Source organism: Aulonocara sp. 'chitande type north' Nkhata Bay, linkage group LG7 (genome assembly GCF_057382095.1).
Source record: "Aulonocara sp. 'chitande type north' Nkhata Bay isolate Kocher_YH1m ecotype deep benthic linkage group LG7, A_spYH_male_GT1.1, whole genome shotgun sequence".
NCBI lineage: Eukaryota > Metazoa > Chordata > Actinopteri > Cichliformes > Cichlidae > Aulonocara > Aulonocara sp. 'chitande type north' Nkhata Bay.
This window is the reverse complement of record NC_141350.1, coordinates 10,865,813-10,891,758: the sequence shown is the minus strand read 5'-3', so window position 1 is coordinate 10,891,758 and position 25,946 is coordinate 10,865,813. Positions and strand designations below refer to the sequence as shown.

At 40.0% G+C, this 25,946-nt stretch overlaps 2 protein-coding genes across 4 annotated transcripts; both read right to left on the bottom strand.

The window, feature by feature from the left end:
- Positions 1-690: 690 nt before the first annotated feature.
- LOC147324609 (MOB kinase activator 2) lies at positions 691-6,574 on the bottom strand. The gene is made up of 5 exons (XM_086298521.1): positions 5,631-6,574; positions 3,798-3,937; positions 3,552-3,648; positions 2,971-3,095; positions 691-2,876 (listed from the first exon to the last, which is right to left on the bottom strand). The coding sequence occupies exons 1-5, from the start codon at positions 5,711-5,713 to the stop codon at positions 2,638-2,640; spliced, it is 684 nt and encodes a 227-aa protein (XP_086154647.1). The 5' UTR covers positions 5,714-6,574; the 3' UTR covers positions 691-2,637.
- A 2,145-nt stretch (positions 6,575-8,719) lies between these two features.
- Positions 8,720-24,636, bottom strand: ppp6r2b (protein phosphatase 6, regulatory subunit 2b). 3 transcript variants are annotated; one of them, XM_086298518.1, is made up of 26 exons: positions 24,291-24,636; positions 22,864-22,934; positions 22,603-22,758; positions 22,377-22,475; positions 21,844-22,030; positions 20,641-20,778; positions 20,457-20,522; positions 20,196-20,308; positions 19,995-20,108; positions 19,660-19,780; positions 19,070-19,231; positions 18,755-18,988; positions 18,573-18,637; positions 18,371-18,486; positions 18,164-18,249; positions 17,981-18,058; positions 17,785-17,882; positions 17,639-17,696; positions 17,370-17,491; positions 17,092-17,261; positions 16,813-16,969; positions 14,515-14,597; positions 12,755-12,965; positions 12,549-12,572; positions 11,728-11,853; positions 8,720-10,345 (listed from the first exon to the last, which is right to left on the bottom strand). In XM_086298518.1, the coding sequence occupies exons 3-26, from the start codon at positions 22,728-22,730 to the stop codon at positions 10,312-10,314; spliced, it is 2,790 nt and encodes a 929-aa protein (XP_086154644.1). In that variant the 5' UTR covers positions 22,731-22,758; positions 22,864-22,934; positions 24,291-24,636; the 3' UTR covers positions 8,720-10,311. The 3 variants fall into 3 exon arrangements, with proteins under 3 accessions (XP_086154644.1, XP_086154645.1, XP_086154646.1); XM_086298519.1 differs by having other exon boundaries at positions 14,515-14,594; XM_086298520.1 differs by lacking the exon at positions 12,549-12,572 and having other exon boundaries at positions 24,291-24,635.
- Positions 24,637-25,946: the final 1,310 nt, after the last annotated feature.

Here is a 25,946-nt window from a genome sequence, read left to right as displayed (position 1 = left end):
AACTCATGAAAGAATAAAGTTACGTTGAAACCAAGCACACCATTGTTTTTCTTGTGACATTACCAATAAGTTTGATGTGTCACATGGCCCTCTTCCTATTGAAAAAACAAAAGTTGTATCCAAGATGGCCGACTTCTAAATGGCCACCATAGTCACCACCCATCTTGAGGAGTTTGTCCCCTCACATATACTAATGTTCCACAAACAGGACTTTAATATTACCAACCATTCCCATGTTATTACGGTGTATCCATATAAATGGCCCACCCTGTATAATGAAAGAGGCATGTTTTCATTTTAAGTTGAACAGAATTTGCAGTTGAAATGAGAGATCAATCATTTTTTGCAACAGTGTTGTTCAGTAATGAAGTTATGAAATGAATAAATACATTTCTTTTAGGTTAATCATTTTTCAAATTTCTTTGTATTTTTAAGTCTGTCGGTAAAATGTAGGGGTTTTTGCTGCCTCTTTGTGGAGAAATATAGGACTACATGCTTATATTGGGCAAAGGAAAAATGTTTTAAATAAAAATAGCCAAGCAATAATATATCCTGATTATGTCTGTATCTGGGGCATGAGATGCGAGAAAAAGAGATGAAAACAGATTTTCATATGACCTGGAAGCTACAGAATAGAATAGAATACCTTTATTGTCACTATACAGACATACAGAGCTACAGAGCATCTCCTACTCGGTGCAAACGTGGTGGGGGGTGCAGAGTTTCTGCAGCACTATATACATATGAACAGTATTTAGAGAAAAAATATATAAAATGTACAAATATACAATCGGGTAAAAATAGAAATATGTAAATAAATAGTGTTAATAAATAGAAGGGGGGGGCAGTGAGGTGAGAGCTTATTGTTTATGGAAGCATAGCTGACATATATGCCATCAGGGGTAAGCACATCATTTTTAAATTACTAATTATACGTAAGGATAATTAGTAATAGTAGGAGCTTCAGGTGGTGCAGGGGCATCAAAAGGGCGCTGGGTTTGTCCAGATGTTGCAGAAAGCATCCCTCATGACAGGGCCATGGTCTGTGTGGTAACAACTAGGTTTTTCAACAGGACAACGCTACAGTACACAATGCCCGCAGGACAAGGGGCTTCTTCCAGGACAATAACATCACTCTTTTGGACCATCCTGCATGTTCCCTGTGAACCTTTGGGGATGGATGGATGGCTAGGGAAGTTTACAAAAATGGGCAACAGTTCCAGACAGTAGATGCCCTTCTTGCGGCTCTCTTCACCACTTGGAGAAATGTTCCCACTTACCTCATGGAAACGCTTGCATCAAGCATGCCGCAACAATTTTTTGAATTGATCAACAATAACGGTGGAGCTACTCATTACTGAGTTAATGTTTAGAACTTTTACGGCTGATCAAAAGTTTAAGACCACACCTTAAAAAAAACCTGTAAACTCCCCCAAAACAGAAATCAAACAGCTTGATTCAGTTTAAGCTTTGTTTTCAATAAATTGCATGCTTAAAAAAATGTTTTGTCTCACTCTTATTTCTTCTTGTTGCATGTTGAAACTCTACCTGGAACCTTGTTAAGATACAAATATGCAAAATATGAATTTTTGATATTTTTAAACTTAAACATTTGATCAAGACTGCATATGGCACAGGGCCCGTTAGGCTCATTTAATGCAGTGTGGCTCGAGTGGCCTGACACTTCCCAGAAACAATGCTGTTAACCAAGAACAATGTACAGTAGAGTTTGTATGTTGAAGAGGCACATTTTCTATTTGTTTTGCAGCACTAAAAAGAAAAAAGACGACTCTGAAAAGAAACAAAAATTTTCATACAATTCAGTGTTTACAGTATGTGATCCCTTGGCTTTGTGGGCCTCAAACGGCATTCACATCTGAAATGAGAGAACCAGTGCAGCCAGATGTTTTGTCAACATCCTTACATTAAAACAGAAAAACCACCATTTAACTCTCATAAGTCAGTTTAATCATAAATCCAGTATGTAAACAAATATTTACAGATGGTGCAGGGAAAATGTGATACGTGCTGGATTCCTTTACTAGCAGCAGGTGGCGCTGATTATAAACCAAAGACCTGAAAATATGCTAAATAAAACAGCACCAGCACCCACTTCAGGATCAAACACAAAGTACCTCCCTGTCTTTAACCAATTCTTCCCACTTTTTTGCATTCACTAATTTCTCCAAAATAAAGTATGCATGCTTTTCAGTTCCACTGTACAGATAATGGCTCACAAATATTTATTACAAAGTACTCTAAAATACATGAAGATGCAGATGCAGCATTTTTGCACGGTGCACAAAATACAAAAATGGCACAAACTGGGTTTGTTTGGTTAAGTGACCTTGAAGATCTTGACCTTATCAAAGTAAAATAGTGCACCATTATGTTAAAAAAGCAAAAAAAAACCCAACAACAACAAAACAAAGCATGCAATAGTCATACACTTCAGTCCAATTCTACAGAACAGGAGCATTGTTTCTTTGCATTGCTCTCCTTATAGAGCTTTCTTTAAAAATCTATACTGGGGAATACGTTTAAATTTGGCCCAGAGTGGTGAGAGACAATCAGATTTAAGAAATAAATAAGCGTGCAATGATGTGATTGTACAATATCTGCGGCTGCCCTTTAAGTTCACCCTTGTCGTCCCAAAGCTGTGATGAGGTCCTGCAGTGGCTCAGTGTCTTCTGGATCCAGCAGCTCATGGTGCCGGCAGAAGAGCGTCAGGTGCATGAAAAGCGTGTTGAGGTGCGGGTGCAGACCCACCTGCTGGGCCTGTGTGTAGTGAGACCAATAAATGTGAGCCATTGTCCTGAACAACAACAGAAACACCTTCTGGACCATAAACACGAAGCCTGTCGGAAATTTTGCACCTGGAGAAACAAGGAAGAGATGACAGTTTAAAACTAAAACTGAAACTGAAACGTGCCGTGCAATTAGGTAACACACGATGTAAATGCACTCTACCTGCTTTTGTAGGGAACACGTCTTCATCAGTCAGTAGGTCCTGAATGTATGACATGGCGTAGTCAAAGTAAAGTGGAGCAGAGCACTTAAGCTTCCTGCCATGGTCATCAGTCCAAACATAAACCCTGAGGACGAAAGCGTACTAAAAGTTTACACAACATGGAAACAACAGAATCCGTACTTGATGTTTTTTAAAGGGTAAATATTGTGATGTCACTCCTGGGCTGATAAAGACTGAGAAGCTGCTCAGAGCTCAGCTTAAAGACTGATTATAGTACATTTAGGTCAACCTCATGCAAGCTCTCCTAATGCTGTTAGCAAAAAGGCCGTTTGCTGGCAGTAGTGTTGGGAAAAAGGGAAAAACGAACTTTTAAAACAATTCACATAAACATAATTTAGGAGCTTGGACATTTTACTTCAGCACATGCTGATTGCTTGCACTTTACCCCAATGACTGCAACAGATATAGTGTGCAAGGTTACCCATATATAATATGAATATAATATTATATTATACATCAAGAACAGCTTTTGTATCTGCATACGGTGCCACAATTTGCAGTATAATACTGAGTAACTTACACGTTGCCTGGTCCACAGGCAGTTGGGCATGTGCTGGGAGTGCAGAACTCTGATAGGGCACTGGAGAACAGGTTTATATGCTTGAAAAATGCCACAGCTGGAAAGAAAATAAATAAGCACAGCAACATTATATCTTGCGCACGTTGCTGTTCTCTCTTCTTCTTTGTTTTTGCAGAAAGAAGAAAAGTGTTGGGAGTTAAAGAGCTACAGAGAAATGAGTCCAAACACAAATCTGTTACTACTTACTGTTGCTGGCAAGCCACTCTGCCTTGTCGACGCCAGGCGGCAGAGCTATGAGGGCATACATGTCTGCATGTGTGATCCGCTGACACACATACTGCTGCTGCAGATATGGACGCGCTTCCTGGTTATTGTTATTAATCCCCCTTGAGAAGACAGTTCAGAGTTAATGAAGCCGACACAGAAAGAGAAAGAGTGGGAGACCGAAAAATATCGCTGTGTCTAACGACCAACGGGTCAGTGGATTAATGACTGCTGCTGCACTCAGTAGATATGATGTTTTAAGTTCTTTCATCTATCTTGCTCTGTGTTGGCTGACACACACACATTGAAACATACGAGCACTGCTGTGACTGCAGACCTAAACATCCAATACAGCAGCAGTTAATGTAATGAAGGCAGTCAATTCAGAGCCAGCGTAATTACTGTTAATGAAGCAGACTGCTGCAGCGGTCAATGCTGGAAAGCAAATAACTGAGCAAGATTGTGCAGGATAATGTAGAGCCGAGTGCTGAGGCCAACCCTCTTTGGGAAAACATCTCTTTTTCCTACATCGGTTTATATACTGCACCTACTGATAAGCTACAGACAGGGCTTATTAATCAGGAAGGTGTGACAATATAGATAGAGAATACTGGGAATGTATGATGTTTACAGTGTGATGGAGAGTCAAACCTGGCAGCAGAATTTGACTTTATTCAAAGCAGGGATGCAGGATAGTTGCTCCTGATCAGAGCAGGCTAACTCAGACTTTTAGTCAAGACTTTGCAATATTAAAAGTGTAGTGGATCAGGCAGCTGTCACGCTCAGCTTTCTTACACACATGCACATGCACACGCACACACACACACACACACACACACACACACACACACACACACACGCGCAACAGCTGAGGGTTTACTGAGTATGACCTTGCCTTCTGTGATAAGGAAAACACAGTACTCTCCATGGGGTTTCACTCCCCCCTGTATAAATGTGTTAGTGTGTGTGAGAGAGAGTGGCTGCCAGGGATCATTTGTGTAAAGGTTTAAACAGGAGGTCTTTTGTCAAACGTGAAAGGTCAGAGCAGTCAGAAAGGGAGGAAGAGTGTCAGAAATCAATGTAAACATTAGCTGTGCAAAGGTACAGTAGAGCAAAGCTTTGCCAAGCCATGACAAACTTTCCTAATGTCCACAGGAACATCAGCTGCTCACATCCTGCTCTGTTACAGCTCACTGACATTAACTCAGTCACCTCCTCTCTTGGCTACAGGTTGTCAGCACACAAAAACAAAGAACCCAAAGCTAGTTGTCATGTTGTGTTTTTTGTGTAAACACTCTCCTCTGTGACCCTGCTCTCCTGCACTCGGCCATCTGTCCACTTTTACTTTGTCCATGAGCGGGTTTCTCTTCGCTACAGCGAGCTGGCTGTAAAAGATTCAACCTGGAGCAAAACATTTGCCTAGTAACTCAGATAAAACACATTTTCCCAGTGCCTTTCCTCATATTAGTTTTAAACTGCTGCTCATAATGTGTTCCCGCTGTTAGAGGAATCCACCGTCACTGATGGCATCAGGCAAATATGTAACACACACGCACACGCACACACACACACACACGCACACACACACACACACACGCACACAGTCTTATCTGGAGAACATTCCTGAGTAAACCATGTGCAACCAGCTTTCTAGTCACATTTCTTACACACCATTAACAGATATAAGTATTGTCCTCTTTTTAACATGAGTGTTTGTTCTATCAAAAATACAGAAGTAGTAAAAGATTGACAGGACAAACAAAGAAATGCAATAAAATAAAAAAAAAAACAAGGAGAAAAAGAGATATAACTTACAATTTGTCACTGCTGATGTCAGAGGGCTGAAGGGTCTTCCCGTCTGCTTCTTTAGCCGAGGGGTAACTATGGCACCCCCCCATGGCGTGAAGCTAAGAGCAGAAATGTTGATCGTGCCAGCTCCACTTTTCCATCCCAAACACACACACTTCTACACAGTCTGGGCAACATATGGCCACCACTGCTCCAACACAAACATGTCTCAGCTCACAAACCGATCCAAGGTATCACACCCCCCCTCAAAAATCTCCTCTACATAAAGTTTGTTTTCTCCAAAATATAGCGAAAAAGTAGTCCAAGAGTTGGGAATCGTCTCCCTTAGTCGTCTCCTACTCTTTTTTTGCTCCAGTGATCCAGTGTCAGTGTGTTTATGTCTCCTTTGTCTGAAGTCCCACACCCCACAGGCTCCTCCTCTCCCAGCTCCAAGCAGACAGGCAGGTTTCTCCACAACCCATTAAAAGTACAAAAACACAACTCCGCCTTCTTCCCTTTTCCACCCACTGCAAACAGACTCTCCTTCATGCACTCTGCGCAGAGAGAGCAGGCAGGTGTGGATCAAAACCTAAAAAGATGTTTGTTTTTTTTTCCCTGGTGCAAAAGTAAGTAAGAAGGGAAGAAGGCAGGGAGAATGGTAGAAAAGAGTCTTACCTCTTAAGACTTAACAGTATCTGTGCTCCAGGATTAGTATGACAAACATCTAAGCTCAGGAAAGAAGACATACACCCACGGGTAAAACGGTAGCTACATATAGAGAGGACCACAGGCTGAAAAACTGAAATGTAAGTGAAGCGAATGAGCACAAATGAAGGCTCTTCAGGTCCTTCTCAGCTGTTATGTGAACCAACTTTACTTGATGCCTGCAGCACACTGACATCTAACTGACAGGCAGGTTTATGTTTGCAGCAGGGGAGACACTGTGAGGGTGTAGCACTGATTGTATGTGTGGGAGACGGGGACCCAACATAATCCACCTGTTCAACTTCCCTTAAGGTAAACATATTCCAAAGACCATGTCCTGTTGACTCTTTCTCTCTCTGTGTACTGTGTGATGTGTGTGTGTTTTACAGTAAGCGTCACACAAACAGAGGCGTATTTATCTTTGACATATTTATTAGGTTCATATCTGAATGTACAAGCTAAATTGACAACAGGTAACAGACACATTACTCTAAATGAAAAAAAGAACCCAAAAACAAAGACACCAGCATCAGTCCGCTTTACAAAAAAAGGCATTTAACCACACGGCTGTTTTTCCCACCACTCCCCCACACATCTGCACACACATGCCCTAATATAATAATAAGCTATAATGTGAGAAAAAACTTTGAAATGGTCTCAGTGTAAATAATAAGTAATTGGTAAGTAACAACTTCACACCCATTGTTTCTCAATAAAGTTCGGGGCACACACTGTGCAATACAGCGAATGCCCAAAAAGAGGTGAACGAGGCTAATGTGCAAACTTAATGGCACTTAGAGATGAATGCAACGTACCATTATGCATAATGTGACAACATACCCGTAGCTAAAACACTCAAACTGAAGGGGGCACACAAACACGCATTAAATACACATACACACAAATGGTATAGGCCAGAAGCACTGCTTAGGCTTAGTGACGGGTGGGATGCCATATTCTGACCATGTGAACAACCCTGACAAACGCAGCCCTATTTTTCCTCTTTTAACCCTGACAACGAAGCGGTGCTAGCTCTGTGCAGTTTCACTTCAAACGGCTCAAAGCGGTGAACAGATGAAAGCAGAGGAGGAAGAAAGAGCTGTGATCTAAGACGAATCTTCAAAGTCTTTCTTTGACTTGTGGCATTCTCTTCTCCAGCTAATAACTCCATCACATGATTCACAAAGAAAAAAAAAAAACATGAGCAATGGATCAAACAAAGGCTGCTTCAGATAAATCTACACCTCTAAGACCACTGCAAGAAAAGAGGCTACTTCACAGATATGAAACCCAGTTGTACACTGGTGGGAAGACACACTTTGGCAGAAAGCATTGAAGAAAAAACAACAACAAAAAGATATTCTAAAGTGTCTACGTGATTCACTCGTCAAGTCAAACATTCCCATCGCTCTGAGGGAGGGAATTACGTAGGGGCGCTTAGCGCCACCAAATTAAAAAACCAAAAACCAAAAAGTGCTTCTTGAAAAAGTGCTTTTAAAATAAATACAACAATCTCAGAGAATCGTTCCATAGGTAAATGCAATTTAATTCGACTCCTACCCTGAGAAAGAGAGAGACGAGGAGAAAGATGACATAAAGGATGACTGTCTGGCACACACAGATTTTAAAGGATAATTCAGTACAACTTGGGTCACGTTTTCTTACGTATTGTGTTGTTTAATGTAATCTGATTATGACCAGACTGGATTAAACCGGTTAACTGTTTATAACAAGCATAGATTTGATGAAGCAGGAAAGATCAGACAGCTAACTTAATGGCGTGCCACCTCAGTGAGCACTGATGGTGTTGCTGCAACTAATGTTGACTTTCATTACCGACTCAAGTTCCCCCCCCCCCCCCCCGGAATTCTCGGCCTCTAGCAGTTCTATCGCACCTTTTTCTGCGTCTTGCCATTGCTCCACTTGTGCAAGAATGTGAGTAATGTTACACATTCCTGCAAGTGGCTGCAGACACTACACTGATCGACAGGAAGAACAAGACTGCTACCAAGTAAGCAAGAACGTAAACAATGCTGGATTTGAAATATCTACCAATGAATTAGCATTGCAAAAGGAAATGCACTCCAGACGTTTCTTAGAGAACAATGGGTTTTGGTGAATGACACCTGAGGTCACAATATTTCCTTTGTAAGTAAACTCCACTGGGCACCTCTAATCTGCCAAGTAAATTTAAGCGTTTTGATCTGACCGGTCTTTTGAAAATCCAAAATGAAGTTAAAGCAGGAAATGGAGCAGCTAAATTAGGCAACATTAATTTACCGATTATAAAAACCTGTGCCTAATGTGCTTCTGTTGATTTATTATTGCTCTAACAAACACATTTGTTCAGATCCAGTTTAAATTAATCACCGTTGTTACAGTGGAAACACATGCGTACACAAACGATATGATCAAAAAGCAGTACATGGACTATTTTATTGTTTATCATAATTTTCCCCCTGAATTTGACTATTTAAATTATGCAAAATGGGTTTAAAATTGATACAGGGTGGAAATAAAGAAAAAAAAAAAAGACCCAAGTTGTCATTAACAAGAATCATCCTCAAAATAAACAAAATGGAAGACGTACCGTAGACGACCAACTCGTATTCACAACACTCCTAAACTGCCATGTAGGAAGCATGTAGCAAAGAAACATGAACTGATGCTGGCCTATTAACCGAAACACAGACATCATTATTGCCTCATTTCGACAGTACGACACACATACGATACACACATCGCAACCTGCAAAACAACCGCCTTGCCGTACACTGGATTTATTCCAAAAATAGATATGATGTTTATATATATACTGTTTACATTTATATTACGTTTACAGATTACCAAGAAGAGCCACAACCTAATACAGGTTCAAATTTCACAATATTACATTTAAACAGCTCTGAGGGTGGTATGAACTTATACGTGGGCTGCCATTTTTTTCCTTTTTTTTTGCATCTAGATATGGTTGTGTACACTTGTGTGTGTATGGCACTGTGTGTCTGCGTGTGTGTTACACAGGTGTGCTTTCTTTCTATCTGCATACCTCTCCTTTGACCTGAGAAACGTACTCTGTACCTCAGACAGAGCTCAAACACACACGCCGGCACACACGTCTATACACATGGACACAACAGTACACACACGCGCGCACACACGTACCCCTAAACTACTTGAATCTTTCAGGAGGAGGAAGTGACACACACGAGGCCCCCAAATCCAATGCTCCAAACTAACAAATAGAGAGCACTTGCGCGTCATGTGATCAAAGGAGATAAAAACTTACTTGACTGAGAAATGATCAGATAAGTCGCATATTTGCTATAATGACCTGTCTGCCCGGCACGAAGACTGAAATGTTGTACACAAAATGGCAGCTAGCTAGCGCTTTGCAAGCATCTTGGCGTCTGTAATCTTGGCTGATTATTTGAATGCTTTTTGTTACTAAAGTGTAAACAGTCAAATGCTCTCCTAGAAAACAGAAAAAAATCCACTGGACCATATTTATACCTGGAGAGCAGACAGACCCAAATAATCTGAAATCCCGGTGCTTAATTTAATAAAATGTCAAATTTCAGAATAGGGTGTTTTCTTAACATTAAAAGTGCAGCTGGCACATCAGTAGATCCCGACAGATAAAGGTGTTTACATTTCCAAGTTTAACGGGAAAGAAATTCATCTTGAAAAAGTTCGTATGTAACACAGTTTGCCTTTGGTGTGCCTGGCACAATGAAATGTTTTTCATAAAACACACAATTCTTTTTGAAGCGGTTCATTTATAATGATGTCATGAAGGCGCATTAGAGACATCACTAGTACCCATGTGTTGATTTCTGGTATCCATTATAAATACTGCTCGAGCTCTGCACTAAGGATCTTCCATTCACTTACACGTCTTTTAGACACAAACGAGGGTATTGATGGACTGCTAACAGGAAGCAAAGGTGGCGTGGCTGTGTGTTGAATGATCAGGTATGAAGTGTGTTCCTGCACCACTTCGTTAGGCCGGTCCATTAGCGGGGGACTGCATCTCTCTGTCAGTTAAAAAAAAGAAAGAAAAAAAAAAGAGAGAATTCAGACGAGTTGGTTTCCTTGTGGCTACTGTTGCTATGCATGTCAAACGACACTGGCCCATTCAAGTTTGGAAATCCAGCTTGTTATCATTACCTTAGCACAACACCAAGGCTTTAGATCCAAAACCAACAGGTAATATCATGATGGGTGTGTACATCTTTTATGTACAGTCTATTTGTTCACTAGCCCATATTTTCACCTAAAGGAAGGAGAGATGATCTAATAAAAAATATTTTTTTAAAAACTGACAAGAGAGTAGGAAAATGGACTATAATATGCACTGTGGCTGCAAAGAAAATTCAATTGTAAAGCTGCAGAAAAATCTTAATCTTGTGAATTCATGACCATCACAAATGCACCATTCCTTGGACTCTACAATATGTGCTGCTGTTTGTTTCTAACATGGCAGCTGAACATTATAAACCTTTACAAATATAACCTTACAAACAGTTCTTACATTGTTCCACACATCCTCTTATGGCCTCCCTGTAGTTTTTTTGCGAGATCAAAGTGAAATAAATTTGATTTGTTGAATACGTATTCTTAACTAACCTGTATTCTATTAATTGATTTTCCAGCTGTGCAAAGGGGTCATTACAAAAGATTAGAACCAAGTATAATTTAACTTATGCTTATATATTTTACAAATCTTTAATTAAAAAATTTAAATTAATTTATATATTTTCTGCATCGCATGGTGAATACATGTAATAACTTTGCAACTGGGATTTATTCAGTGCTCAGCAGGTTGCATGTGTACAACATATTCCTTCAGCATGTAATCTATATTGCACTTGTGTCACATGTGACACGTGTCTCTAAAGAATAGATCTTTAAAAAGAAAAATTTGTACCATTTACATACTTCATAAACTTTCATTTGTTCCAACTGTAATTTGGGGTTCAGTAACTTTTACTAAAGAAAGAAAAACTGCTCAACTACAGCAGAGTATCCATCTACAGCCTATGCAATGATGCTGTATGTTGTTGTATGACAGAAACTAAATTATTCAACAAAGAGGCCAAAAATCTCCCATTTCTGGAATTGTAAATCACCACAACAGTCCTGTAAGTGATGTAAAATTGTTTATTTTTGGCTGCCCTGGACGTAGATAAAACATTCATGATTTAATACTCCTTAAAGCTTCTAAGAAATGCAGCCAATTAGATATGACAGGTTACACCTCTGTTCTTGAGGTCAGAAATGTGCGTAGGTTGTGCGGTGACTCGTCAAAGAGCTCTCACATAAAGAGGTGCTTTGACAGGGATGAATCACTGATGCAATGTTTGGTGATCTCATCCCTCTATTCATCTCTATACAAAACACACAAATGCAAACTTACTGTGTAACAGCAGCTGCCTGGTTAGCCGAATCAGCAGTAACTGGGCTGGAACTGTTCTCATGTTGCTTTCCTTTTTCACCTTTGCCACTTTCTTTATCGTTAGCGAGCCCTTCCACTGGCACGTCGCTGAAAAAAAACAAAACAAAACAAGAATTACAGCTTTAGCTACGAAAACAAGTGACAGCTGAACTGAGTACTGTAGATGCTCCTTTCTGCTGCTTGCTAAATTGTCTCCATCTGCTCTGATCTGTGGCCTCTGTCCCCGCTGTCCACTGAGTTCAGATTGGACTTTAACTCCAGCATGCTCGTTGGTGCACTGTTAGTAATTTGCTAATGTACTGGTTTGTTAGGATGTTGATAAATTGGATAGGTGGCAACCTTTATTCATAGCATGCTATCCAACAGACCGTTAGTGGTGAGGGTTCTCTGAATGAAAAATCATATCGAGCCATAATGTTATGATTAAAAATAAAACCAAAATATCACATCATTACAATCAGCACTAATATGCTACTCTTCTCTCATCATTATACTGTATAAAACAAGTAAGGTAACAAATAGTCAACCATCTTTTCTTTCATAAATGCACAGTGAATTTCTGTTATATTTGAGAATCACAGAGAATACAGAGACTCTACAAGTCACCAGGTTGGAGTTAGTGGATTTTCTTTTTTATGAATTAGGCTTGGCCTGAATTATGCCATAAGGAATCATTACTCCTCATCCTGTTAAAGGCAACAAGCAAAACGCATCTTAAATCCTTAACACAACTCCAGGAAGCATTCCACACTTCAGAGCACAGGACCTCAAGCACAACATACCGTCTGACTGCAGGTCTGAATACTCTGGAGTCAAGGGGAGATGAGAAAGGAGGGAACAAACAGGGGGAGGAGGATAATCAGAAAAAAAGCAGAGAAGGGGAAGCAAAATTGTACAGGAGAGCAAAGGGAAAGGAGGGCTTTATCAAAGCCTGGCACACTGGACCAGACAGAACAGGAGCTCCCTATTTGTGTGAGAGAATGTGCACCTGCTGAAGACTGCCCTCTCATTTTTGGCGTCAACGGTGAGCCGGATGGTCTCCTTGCCAGCACCTGTGGTGATGGTCTCTGTGGTGACCGTCTCACTGGATGTGGATTCTGTCTTTCTTTCTTCCTCATCGCTGTCGGAGCTGCTGGAGGAGGAGCTGTCTGATGCCACTAGTGGTGCTTTCCTTGCCACGCAAACACTCCACACACACGCTGTTGAGATTAACAGGAAAGAAACAGTTTGTAAAATTGATGCATGGTTATCTGAAAAGCTTACCTGCCATTAGGGCTGCTCAATTAATCGAATTTTAATCACGATTACGATCTGGGCTTTCAACGATCATTAAAAATGACGGAGCCGATTATTAGCCCCTCCCTCATTTATCCGCGACACCTTAAAGGCCGGTCCGTGAAAATATTGTTGGGCATAAACCGGTCTGTGGCGCAAAAAAGGTTGGAGACCGCTGATTAAGAGGACCCGAGGGAAGCTCGGAAAGCTCGGAAAGCTAAGCAGAAGTTATTTGGAGAGGAGAGTGACTGCTGTTGGTTGAAAAGAGAGGTAAAAAAAAAAAAAAAAAAAAAAAAAAAAAAACTTCAGTGGTGTTGCACACTATTTTATATTATTTTTTAAAGTCATTGTTAACCCTTTAAATCCGGTCACAGCAGCATGCTCCGTTTTGTGTAACTATTTTTAAATCCCTGTAGAACCTGAACCACGTAAGCTAGCGCAATAATTTGTTTTGCATATGAAACCGGAGGAGTTTCCTTCCACATAAAGCTTTGCAATAATTGCATAAAAAGCGCTTGCAGGAACAAAAACATAATATTCCAGAAACACGCTTTGCCGATCCGATCAGCTGTTCGTAACACTTCCCACAGTGAAACAGACGTCAGCGCGAACTGTCACATGTCCGCCATTTCCTGGCCGAAACCGGAAGTGACGTCATTTTCGCAGAAATGTAGTTTTTTTACTTGTAGGCCTTAAAAACATCTACTGGTCATGTTTGACTTTTCTGAATAGTTTCTGGGATGCTTGCACTGCTGGAAATAGTTTATTTTGATGCGCATGCTGTTTTCTTTGCAAATTTGCATCATAGGATTGTTTTTTTTGTTTTTCCTGCAGTATATAAAAATTGGTGTATCTCCAAAATAAAACTATGAAGACACTCAAAATAAATTTCCTGTTGTTGTAAACTATTTTTTGCAACTTTATTGTATTTAAAGTTTTGAGGGATAAACCTCTTAAATTTCTCCAAGTAGAAATATATGTAAAAAAACAAAACAAAAACGATATAAATTTTTTTGTAGTTTATTGCACTTTTTTGCAATTAATGTAGTTACTATGGACTTAATGCATACATATTATTAAAATATGGGCTATAACAGTTATTTAGCAACTTGAAATGCTCCCACAAATGGCACTACAACATGTAAAAAAATAATATAAGCTCTGGCGGACTTGGTTCTATGGTAGGTCTTAAAGGGTTAAATAAATATCGTCAAATAATCGCGATCTCAATTTCAGTGAAAATAATCGTGATTATCATTTTTGCCATAATCGAGCAGCCCTACCTGCCATAAAGTTAACCAACTGACTGATAGAGATGTTAGAGGCCTTGTCATTTAGATATCCTTCCTGTGGACCATGATATATGGAGTTGAATAGAAATACAGTGGAGACTTTTTACCATTTCTGTAGTTTTTTTATGTTTGAGTGAAGTGTTACAAAATATTCACAGTCAGTCATTCTGAGGCTACTTACGGTTTTGGTTTGGTTTGGGGATGTCTGATCCACTGAGCTCTGAGTCCACAGGTGAGCTGCATCTCGGGCCTGTTTCAGAGCTGCTGGACATAAGTCACACAAATAATAAAACAGAGAGAAAATGCACTGCATCTAATAAACTACACACACCCTTTGTATGTGGAGGTTGTATTTGTTTACCTGTGATACTTGTAAAATCAGATGCAAAATCAATGACTAGGAAAAGGCACTCAGTTTGTTCACAACAGCTAGCAAAGAACACAGTATGGCACTGCATGCGAATGTAGAGTAGATAAGATAAGATAAGATAAGATAACCTTTATTAGTCCCACACGTGGGAAATTTGTTTTGTCACAGCAGGAAGTGGACAGTGCAAAAGTTATGACGCAAAAATTAGAATACAATAAGAATAAATACAGTACACAGCTGTACAGAATAGAATAAAATAATATACTATATACAGTAGAATAAAATAGAATAAAAATATACAATAAGATAAAAATAGAATACGAATGCTATATACAACTGAGTAAAAATACAACGATGCCAGAAAAGATTATTGCACTTAGTGTTATTGCACATGTGTGGATGTGTGTGTTTGTTCAGTTAAAGTCTTTGTTGTGGAGTCTGACAGCAGTGGGGAGGAAAGACCTGCGAAATCTCTCCGTCCCACACCGTGGGTGCCGCAGTCTCCCACTGAAGGAGCTGCTCAGTGCTGTCACAGTCTGCTGCATGGGGTGGGAGACGTTGTCCAACAGGGATGACAGGGAAGCCAAATCGCATAAACGATTTGTGTTCCCCACAACAGCTCAAGCTTTCAATGATTTAAACTAACACAAGTTAACATGTTAATTAGGGCTGTTCGATATAACGATATATATCGGATGACGATATAAAAACGTCTATCGTTTAATTTTACGCTATCATTTGTTTCGTGGTGTCGCAAAATAAACTGTTTAGGGCAATATTTTTTCATCGTTTTGATGGTCACTGTAGTGGCTATATTAATTTCTTAAAGTTCTCTCTTTCTCTTATATTTAATATAACCACACTACAGACAGACAAGCGCCTGTTTTTATGGGTTGTCCTTAGCAACAACGACGGTAATGCCATCGCATGTCCGCTTGTTTATTTTCCACATAAACCTTTCACAATAAAGCTCAAGATCCTGTTGAGAATTTTCAAAAGAAACTGAATCACATGAAAAAGTATGCAGAGTATTGACGGATGAGAAGCAAAAAAAAAAAAAAAAAAGGTGCTAAAAAATAAACCTTAGACTCAAATGTTAGAACAGGCTTTCCCTGCAGCACGCCGTGCAATAAATACTCACAAAGAAAACGGCGGCCGTTACAACTTATGTCTAAAAATGTATAGCTTCATGCATCGGTTAAAGCACTCGACTCCAGGTACATGACGCCCAGCTGGAGACACTTCACCTACACGAGATTCACAGAATTTACAGAAAATATTAAATTTTTTGTGAGTTATATCATTATCGGGACAATAGATGTTTTATATTGGGATATGAGATTTTGGTCATATTGCACAGCCCTAATGTTAATCTAACAAAAGTTTTAATGTTATTAATCTGTACTGCCCCACTATGCTGTAAACAGTGACCCTGCCACTAATGACAGATGCATCAATGTTGAAAGGCTTATTAGCTATCACCTTTGATAATGAATACCTTGTCTACTTCACCTCTTAAAGAATCCACCAATCCAGATCAAAAATCCAGAGAAAAGTAATAAAGTCTCAAGAAGATATAACATCTGTAAAGCAAAGCTCTGCCTTGGACTTGCTGTTTATAGTGATTGGAATAGCCTACAACAGAATGTGCACTGTATGGAAAAAACCTTGATATGGAAAAGATATGTTTTTTTTTTAAGAGCCGATCTCAATAGTTTCAAATAGAAAAATTATGCACAGTGTTCAGTGTTGGTGAACATATCCTAACAATACTGGTCATGTGACTAAAATGGTTTGTCGTTAGTTTTGAACACAAATGTTCTCCTTTGCACTACCACTTCAAAAAACGTGTCACTGGGCAGGGAGGAAATTTTGTAATGTTTTTAAAAAAGAAAAACTCATGGTTTTTAGACTTTTTTGCACCTTTTTTTTTAGTTTTACTTCGAGTTTCCTCTGAAAAGTACGTCTTTCTATCATAGAAAAAATTATGCCAAATGAGCATTTCCTTTAAATAAAATATTAATCATCACGAGATATATAGTCTTATAATTTTAATTAGATGCTTTTTAGACAATGAACTCTCCTTACATATAATGCACCCAAACTCACCAGCAAAAAGGCTGAAAGTCTGTGAACTTGGCCCATCCCTTCTCCTCGGCCTCTGTTGCAGCTGGCTGAGACACTGGAGCGTCCCAGGCTGAGAAGCCCGCTCCTGCTGCAGGAGCCTTTGAATTCACTTCTCCAAAGTCTGCTACCCATCCAGTGCCTGAAAAAACAAACAAACAAGAGCATACATACATGACATGTGACACTTAAAACCTGCTTTAGACCTAAAATACAACTACGGCAAAACAATTATACACGATTACACGATATATCATATCTCACTCGTTGTTGCCTCGGTCTGGTCCGGACTTGCAAAAGGGTCCAGATCATATTTAGGGTCTTCTCCCTCGTCAGAGTCTGAGTCTGCTGCTCTGCTGGAGCTCTCACAAGTTTCTGTCATGTCACAGGTCTTACTGGTTGCTTGGCTTTGGGAGGACTGTGACCCACCAAACCTTGAAACATATGAAATTTGCACGGAATACAAAACCATCATTTTGAAGCAAAAATAATGATAATAATAAAGATGTTGAGAGCATCTTTATTTAAAGCCATGTAGTTACCTGTTCCGGGACTTGGCTTGTGTTGCATAGTTAATCTCCTTCTCCTCCCAGATGTCCTCCTCCTCATCATCAAAGGGCTGAATCCTCTCTTTGGAACAAGCCTCAAATACAGCTGTGTTAGCCTGCACAAAAAACAAACAAAATAATTAGCTGTCAGGTTTGTTTTCTGAGCTTCAGTGCCTAAAAACAAAAAACAATGTATAGTTAAGAATGAACAAAAATATTTACAGCCTAAGGAAAGAAAGAAAACCCCTTTAAAATCAACTTACACTGTCATGGCCAGCATCAATATTGATATTAATCTCTGCAATCCGATCAAAAGTTGCCCTGCAAAAAGAACCAGGATTCACACCCTCCGCACACACGAGTGAAATAAGAATAAACCATCACTTGAGAAAAATGTCAGCTAATTTACCCAATGCTGTCATCATGATCAGTGAACTCCTCATCATTAAAGCCAAACTGATCCACAAAGTTAGCTGTCATCTGCTGGATCTGGTAGTCTGAAAAGGCCTAAAAACAGATCATAACAAATATAATTACAGCACAAAAGCCCATAAGAGAAGCAAGAAATATTTTAAATATGTGCTTATGTGTGTGTGTACGCATACCTGCTGTATTGTCAGTTCTTTGGGGAAGGGGCTCTCCATATCATCCTCTGAGGAAGGACGAGGGTTGCCAGTGCCAACCTTAACATGGAAAGATCAACACTTGTGCAGTGCTTAAAACTCTGAATGTGTGTGTAATGAAAAACAGGTTCTTAATTCTACAGATGTGCACGAATTAGGATTTACCAGGTCTATGGTGTTCTTTCTGTTGGTCTCAGACAGCGTTTGATCTACAAAGGTTTCCCAGCGCCCTCTGTAGTCCTCTGGCAGCTCTACATGCAAACACACAACAGCAGCATTATGAAAGCCATAAGCCAGTTTGGTGTGATTCGTGGTAGTTACTGCTTTCTTCCACACAGAAATGAGTCCATGTGTCCACAAACACATACACACCTGCAATGAGGCTACTGATCTGGGTGTGAACCGGGCCTTTCTCCAGATTGTGCACCACTGTGTTGGCGATCCTGGTCAGATGCCCCATGTAGCCTCGTCGCATACCACGATCTGACCTGAACAAATAGATATGACACTTGGAGAAACCCAGAGATTACCGCCAATTGCCACAAATTCATGTAAAGATCTCAAAGTTACTTACTGAATTTTATCATTTCCTTCCCAAGCCTCTAGAATCCTTTGGACGAGGTGGCAGTGCTGAAACAACTTGGGAAACAAAAACATTGAGTCAATCAGTTATTTATTTATTCCGAAAGAGATGCCACATTGCCCATTCTTGTAGATCAACCCTTCTACTTCACAAATACAAGCAGAGACACTCACATGAGTCACCATTAGGTTATGAGCAGAGTTTTCAGATCTGTCTGATAGTTCAGAAGTCGGGGTCTCGTTCAACTCCTGTTCTGGTGCTGCATCTGGATGAGGCTTGACTTTTTCCTGGGTAACCAAGCCAGGCTGAAGTCTCATTTCGTGGGCACAGGGCCGGACGATAGCAGCAACACAAAGCTCCACTTGGAGATGCAGAAAGTTGTTCCAGGTGTACTTGAAGAACAGGTCCTGTATTTTTCAAAGGGGTATTTAACACGTAATGTTTTCTCAACATAAATAAATTGTCAAAAGTGCAGCAGATTTTCTCACCAGAAGGAGGTTCAGTGTATTGAGTCTGCAGAGTTCCTGTGCTACGACTGCGTGGCTAGCAGAGCTGGTATAAAGCAGAGAAGCCACTAGTCTGGCTACGTGCAGACGCGTGTTCCCCAGCGGTTCCTCCAGCACACCCAAAGTCGTCAGCATAGGCTCTCGCTACATGGATAAAAGGCAGAGGAATTTGGGGAAACACGATCTAGAGGTTTTTGTTTTGTTATACAGGTCTGACTACTGTACAACAACGGCATGTAAACAGCAGAGACTCAAACATACCTGATAAAGAAAGAGGCTGGTGGAGCAAGCAAAAGAAAGCCTGCGTCATGCAGCATGACTTGAGCTAAAAGAGCTTGCACTTTTATACTGGGCAATTTCATCATTTTTGAAACTGAGCACTAACACCTTGATGAAATACACAGGGGATTCCTGATTTTCCATACAAAATGGAATGTATGTGGACAGACTGAATTTATTGATACCTGATTTCCTAAAAGCCCGTTCTCACCTAGGGAAACGCTCACACAACAATCTTAAATACCCTCAAGCGGCTACATTATCATTCATCATAGAAAGACTTGTTTATGTACCTTGGGTGGCTCCAGAAGTAGCTGGTGGAAGTGTATCAAGTGTGGCTGGATGGCCAACAAAATACTGCTGTTAACAGTGTAGCTTCTCTCAAATCCCTGAGCATCCATTACACCATCCACCCTGCCATAAAGACAGAGGAACAAAAACAGAAAACTCAAAATAGATGTTGGGAAGGCTTAATAAATAGGGATATAAAATAAACTTTAACAAATGTTTAAAAAGAGATTAAAATGCCCAAATTTTAAATGAGAAGGCTTGTCAGAGAGCTTTGTAAAGAGAAACTTAGCTGGAATAGCTTCACACTGTTAGAAATTGTTCGAGGTTTCTCACTTACACAGGCCTCCTGATCTCCAGTAAGGTCAGAAGAACCTGAATCCCGTTGACGATACAGCTCTCAGTTCTCTCTCCTGAGAACATATTCTGCAATAACTGCTCCACGCACTCCTGCCTGTATAAACAAAACGGAGTACGTTAGTATCGCTGCATCCTGTTTAGAGAGCATAAACCTGCGTGCATGTGAGTCTTTCCAACTTACGATTCAAGCACAGTCAGCAGTGGGTCAGGCTGTGAAATCTCTTGGAGCTGGCTGGCCTGGTCTCTGCTCAGACGAATGATATCACACAAAGTCTGCGATGCATTTGACTGCCTCTGTGTTGGGCAAAAATCAAACAAACAACAATTACATCTGGACACTCAGTCTTATGAATGGTTTCGTTGTGAATAAAAGCAATGGCACACTTTTAAAGACCAAAATAAAATATTTGTTAAATTTAAAAATTATGAAATTCTCCACTACCTCTTCATCCCTCTCAGGGTGAATGAGCTCTATGAGTCTCTGGGCCAGTTTTTGTTCATTCAGCCACTGTTGAGAAAAATATTGCTTTACAACTAGACAAAAATAATAATAATTAAAAAAAAAAAAAAAAAAAAAAAAATCAGATTTATGTGAAATTCTGAATGTGGGTCTATTTGTCTCGTACAGTAAGTGTCTCCAGTCGTAGAGGCGGTGGCTCCACACAGCTGATAAGGCGTAGGAGCACATCCATCATGGCTGACGTGTCAATATGCTTCAGGACCAAGGAAAGAAATCCATCCTTCTTCTGCAGGAAACTAATCACCTAAACAGTACAGAAAGCAGAGAAAATAATGATTATACAAAACAGGAAACTGAAGAATGGGATAAGGAGCTTGCTGTCAAACAAGTGGTATTATTTCTCAAGACTGACTCGCGCTGCATAAATGTGACACTATTTCCCAAACGATATACTGCTATTTGAGCAATACAACTTGAAATGCAATAAAATCTAACACTGTGGGTGACACCGTAGTACAAAGACAGATAAACCATTATACACACACACACACACACACACACACACACACACACACACACACACACACACACACACACACACACACACACACACACATAACAAATGCTTCTATTACGCCATCTTCCCTGTGCAATATTTGTTTAACTTCGTTGGAGCAACTATAACCACATAATTTCAAGTATTCTGATTCAGATTCAGTTCAATTATGATTCAATTCATCATGAGCAACTGTTCGGGTTGTACTCTGTTTCACCCGGTGACAGCTGCCCCAGTGACTGTCCCTTATGGTCATGATATAGGTGAGATAGTTGCCTTACTTAAAGTCTTAAAAAGCTACTCTAAAAAATCTGAAACCCCACATCAGAATCAAATGAGCTTCTATTCACACACACAAATATATACAAAGTTCAGAGCAAATGAAATGTAGAGGTAATAAGCTTTCTTTATGTTTTAGTTGGCTTAATACAAGCAGGAATGTTAGCCTTAAATGGAAGACTATATAAGCTGCAGTCCAGCCATTCATTTTTGAGTTAAGTTGTTTTGGACAATAATGGTTCACTAAAATAATTCCCTTCTGATACGGGACAGTTTTGATTATGTGTTGTTTCATAAACAAGCAATCTTACACTAAAATCATCAACTCGGACACTAAAAGGGTAAAATAAACCATGCATGTTGGCACCTCAAAAGAAACAGAATTTTAAAACAATTTTGGGTGAAAGTACATTTTTTGTGAGTATTTTCCATTAACTTGCCTCAGACTTATTAACTGAAAACAACATCACAAAAATGTAACCGTCATCTTTATTAAGCATGCCCTTTTGATGTAGCGGTGTACGTGTGTGTTACCTGCTCAGTCTTCCGTGTGATGAGGTTCCCAATAGTTTTGCTAAAGAAGGATGCCAGGAGGGGGTTAAGTGGGGATGGCTGCTCCAGGAAGGCATACAGGCTTTCCAGGAGTGGCTCCTCATTACCCAGCTTATCATTGATCACTCCCACATCACTTGTCAGCAGCTCACATGCTATATTTGGATACCTGTTGTAAATGGCATGGACATATATTGCAGTAAAATGATGGAGGAACAAAATTATTGCTATATTTTCCACTTCAAAGAAAAACAAAACAAGATAAAATTATCTGGACAGGACTTTCATTGGTTTGCTGGCAACCGGGCAATTAAATAGTTTTGCTAATTTAGGGGAATCATTTCTGTTCTTTTAGTCGGATTAAAAACATTGTTTAAGCAAATCTGAATCCTCTTAAAATCCAGGCTCATCTACAAAGTGGCTGGTAACAGATATAATGTAGTGCAGCACCAGGAATATATTTTTACCCTGAATATAATAAACTACATTAGAATATTCTACACAACAGCACCTACTTGAAGCGCTTTGTCTCCTCTACACCAGTAGGAGGCTCTGTAGTAATCAGTCGAACCAGCTCCTGCATGCTCTGGTCTTGGCACAAGAGCACAAGAAGCCTGCAAAACCACAACGGTGACATAAGATGCACAACTTATTAATTTAGTAAGCATTACAGCAAAGGTGATTGATTATGCGAAATGTGGTAATAATTTGCAGCTACACCAAAGTAGACATTAAACAGACCTCCTGTTTTGGGCCTTGCACTCCTGCAGCACATCCTCCTCATCCATGAGCTCAGCGAGAGTGACATCCTCCTTGTCCAGTAAAGCCTCCAGATGAGAAGATGTGTGTAAATCAAACTTCCAAAACATGACTGACGTCACCGTAGCATACACTCTGCTGTTGAGCAAAAGAGGATGTGGTGCGGAGATAAGCAACAGGATGGTGTAGAATGCATGCAAAAGTTAATTTTTGATTTAGTTTAATTTATTTATGAATGCTTACATTTGGACAAGGAGAAGTATACTCAGTTGGATCTTGCTAAAGAGCCATTTGCCTCACAGACACTGTGCAACCTGTACATCAGAGACAATATTCATTTGAGTATAGCGGAAACACACCCACTTTACTCATTCTAAACACCAGACACACCAACCCAGCAGAGTTGCCTTCAACCCAAAAAAGGGAAGCAGCAAAATGAACAACAAATGTTGGAGAATCATTTACAGTAATATTGCCTCTGCCTTCTTCAGAGCTAGATGAAGGGCTGAACTCAGGCTAAGAGGCTTGGACTCCTCTCTGGAAAGAACAGGAAGCAATGCATCTGTAATTGAGTTACTGCTGCTCATTCGTGTATTAACATTAACCACTTTGCTTAGGGAAGGGACTCACACATGCACTTGCATCAGCAAAGAATGACTGGAGATAAGAAAGATGCACACACTGACCCTTCGGTGACAGAAATGCCTGAGTATGGGAGGTTTCTGGGAGCTAGCAAACTTGAGTCTAGGTGTGGTGGTGATGACAGCTGAATATTGTAAGAGGCAGGAAATGTTGCTTGCTTTGTTAAGGCTTTAAATATTCACCTAAAGCCACCCCACCCCGCAAACTAAACCAAATCAGACCACACTTTGTACGAAGCATCCATCATGAGTCCATTATCTCTTAGATGCAAACACATGTTTACAAACAAACTCTCGTCAACGCGAGAAAACAAGAGGGTAGCGTATCGTTTTACAGCACAAAATATGGCTGGAAATAACTTACACATATCTAGAGACCATTAAAAGTAGTTGCATAACATTGAACGGTGTCGGAGTACGCCACCCTTGTGCACACATCCCTTGAACAAACACGCAGGGGATAAACAAGTGTCTCGGGAATCTGGGTTTACAGATTCGTCATTGCCATCTGTGGATTTTAAAATTTAATACAACAGCATAACCGTGACAGGCCTGCCAAGGCGTCCTAAGAGCAGCTGTAAACGGTTACTCTGAGCTGTTAGCGGATTTTAGTTATAACAGGGTAACAGTCAAGTCAGCGTGGAGCCGTGTTAGATAGCGAATCCGTGCATTTAACTCCACGTTAACTTATCTCCTTTATCACTGTCTCCCTTAACCACTTTCACTTACCGTACCTTGACTGCAGATCGTAAAGCAGCCCGCTAGCAAAGCAAGCAGTGCCACAGTCGAGTTGCTAACAACCCCCCCCCCCCCAAAAAAAAAAAAAATTATTATTATTTCTTACTGGAGACAAACCACATTCAGATTAAAGCTAATATAGGTCAGTATTTATCGCCGCTGGTGAGCTAGGTGGTCGGACGACGTGCTCCTGATTCAGACCTAGCTTGAAGTCACCGTCTTCTGATCGCTTGCACAGGCTTTACGTTGGGCTACACATGTTTACCTCCCAAAAAGACATACCACCGTTACCTTTGAGCCATTGTTTAATCTGTGGACATCTGGAAGCTGAACTGCAACTCGGCGACTTTGGTTGTCAGGTCACTCGGAGGCCCATCGCAGCCTATTCAGGGCTGCGCTGTTAGCTTAACGATACTACCCTTTCCACCGGCTGCAATGTCATTTACACAGCCGTGTTACTCAGCGGCTAGCTCTGCTGCTGCTGGGAGGGCTGTGTTGACACGGTGTAAATTATTATTCAGGAGTCCAAAGGACCAAATGGGGAAAAAAAATACATAAAAATAGTCAGGTTTGGAAATCAAAATGGCGACTACCTAAAACCTAAACGTAATCAAAAAGTTCGGCTGTCCATCAACTGTGTAAACATCCAGTAAGTCCATATTTATCTGCTGTCATCAAGCACTGCAGCAACATTTAACATTCACATCCATGCTCTCAAACATTTTTTTTTTTCTTTATGAAAATAAACACTTTAAGTTTAAAACTGGGGTGAAGAATGCAATAATGCATACATGAGCATTTATTTAATATTGCAGGAAAATTATTTAGTTGTGCACGTAAAGTAAGCGACAAGTGCAGGGACTGTCTTTTCCGGCTTGATTTTTTTACGAAAACTCACACCTGAACATGTCCCTGTTCTACCTGCACATGAATTCCCACTGTGTAGGGTTACGGGTCTGAATATTCATTAATTATATTTTGTCTTAAGCTGCACCGTGGAGCTGTATCACAGGGTGGAGTCACTTGTTTCAGTATGCTTGTTTCAGTTTAGGTTTTATTGCTGAAAAATGTTTAGTTTTGCTTTAGTTTATTATGAATGAACGAGTTACTCTCATACAAGCTTTCTTTATTCTGCTCTTAAGGCAATTTAAAAGCCACGGTTGAGGAAATATGCTGCACACCAATCTGTCTAGTAACTCAGTTTCTTTTATATTTATCATACCATTGCATGGACTGGTTTATGTGTGCATATAGAATGAGATAAATATACAGAAGAAAGGAGAGGGATAGTCTGCATTGTGTCAAATGCAAGAGTACTTGGTCAGCATGTGTTATGGTTTCCTTCTTGTGTTGTGCAGGTAGTCATTCCTGTGCCAAAGCTCATGTTTTCGGTTCCTTTGTGCAGTATGCTCCATAAGTTCTTTTTGCTCGTGGTTTCTTGTATATATAGTCTGGACTTTCGTTGTTTGTTTACTGGCTTCTTTTTTAAAAGAAGAAGAAGAAAACGTTATCAGGCTTAGAGCCACTTGTAGTTATTAAGATTTAAGTCTAGTAAAAGCAGAAGAAAATGCATGAAAGGATGGAAAATCTTCACACTGACTGATATTTGATCAGTGATCTTGTTAAAATTACATTTATGTTGTGTCAGCCTAACAGCTATTAAGGATAGGCTCAGCTTAAATAAAGACTGCAAGGCTTAGAGCTGTTGAGCGTGGTGGTATTATGGTACACTCAAAGTTCTAAAAGAAAATAACCATAACATATAATAAGTCCGGAAAATGTATCTTCTGGGACATATTTTTAACCAGATTACCAATGTGGAAAGTGTGACTTTCATGCTTTAAACAATGTTTTGTAACAGATTAACACAGTCCCTAATGTATTTTTTTTTTTTTTGTAAACACACACAAAATCGGTCATTAATTACACGTATATCATACAAATTAA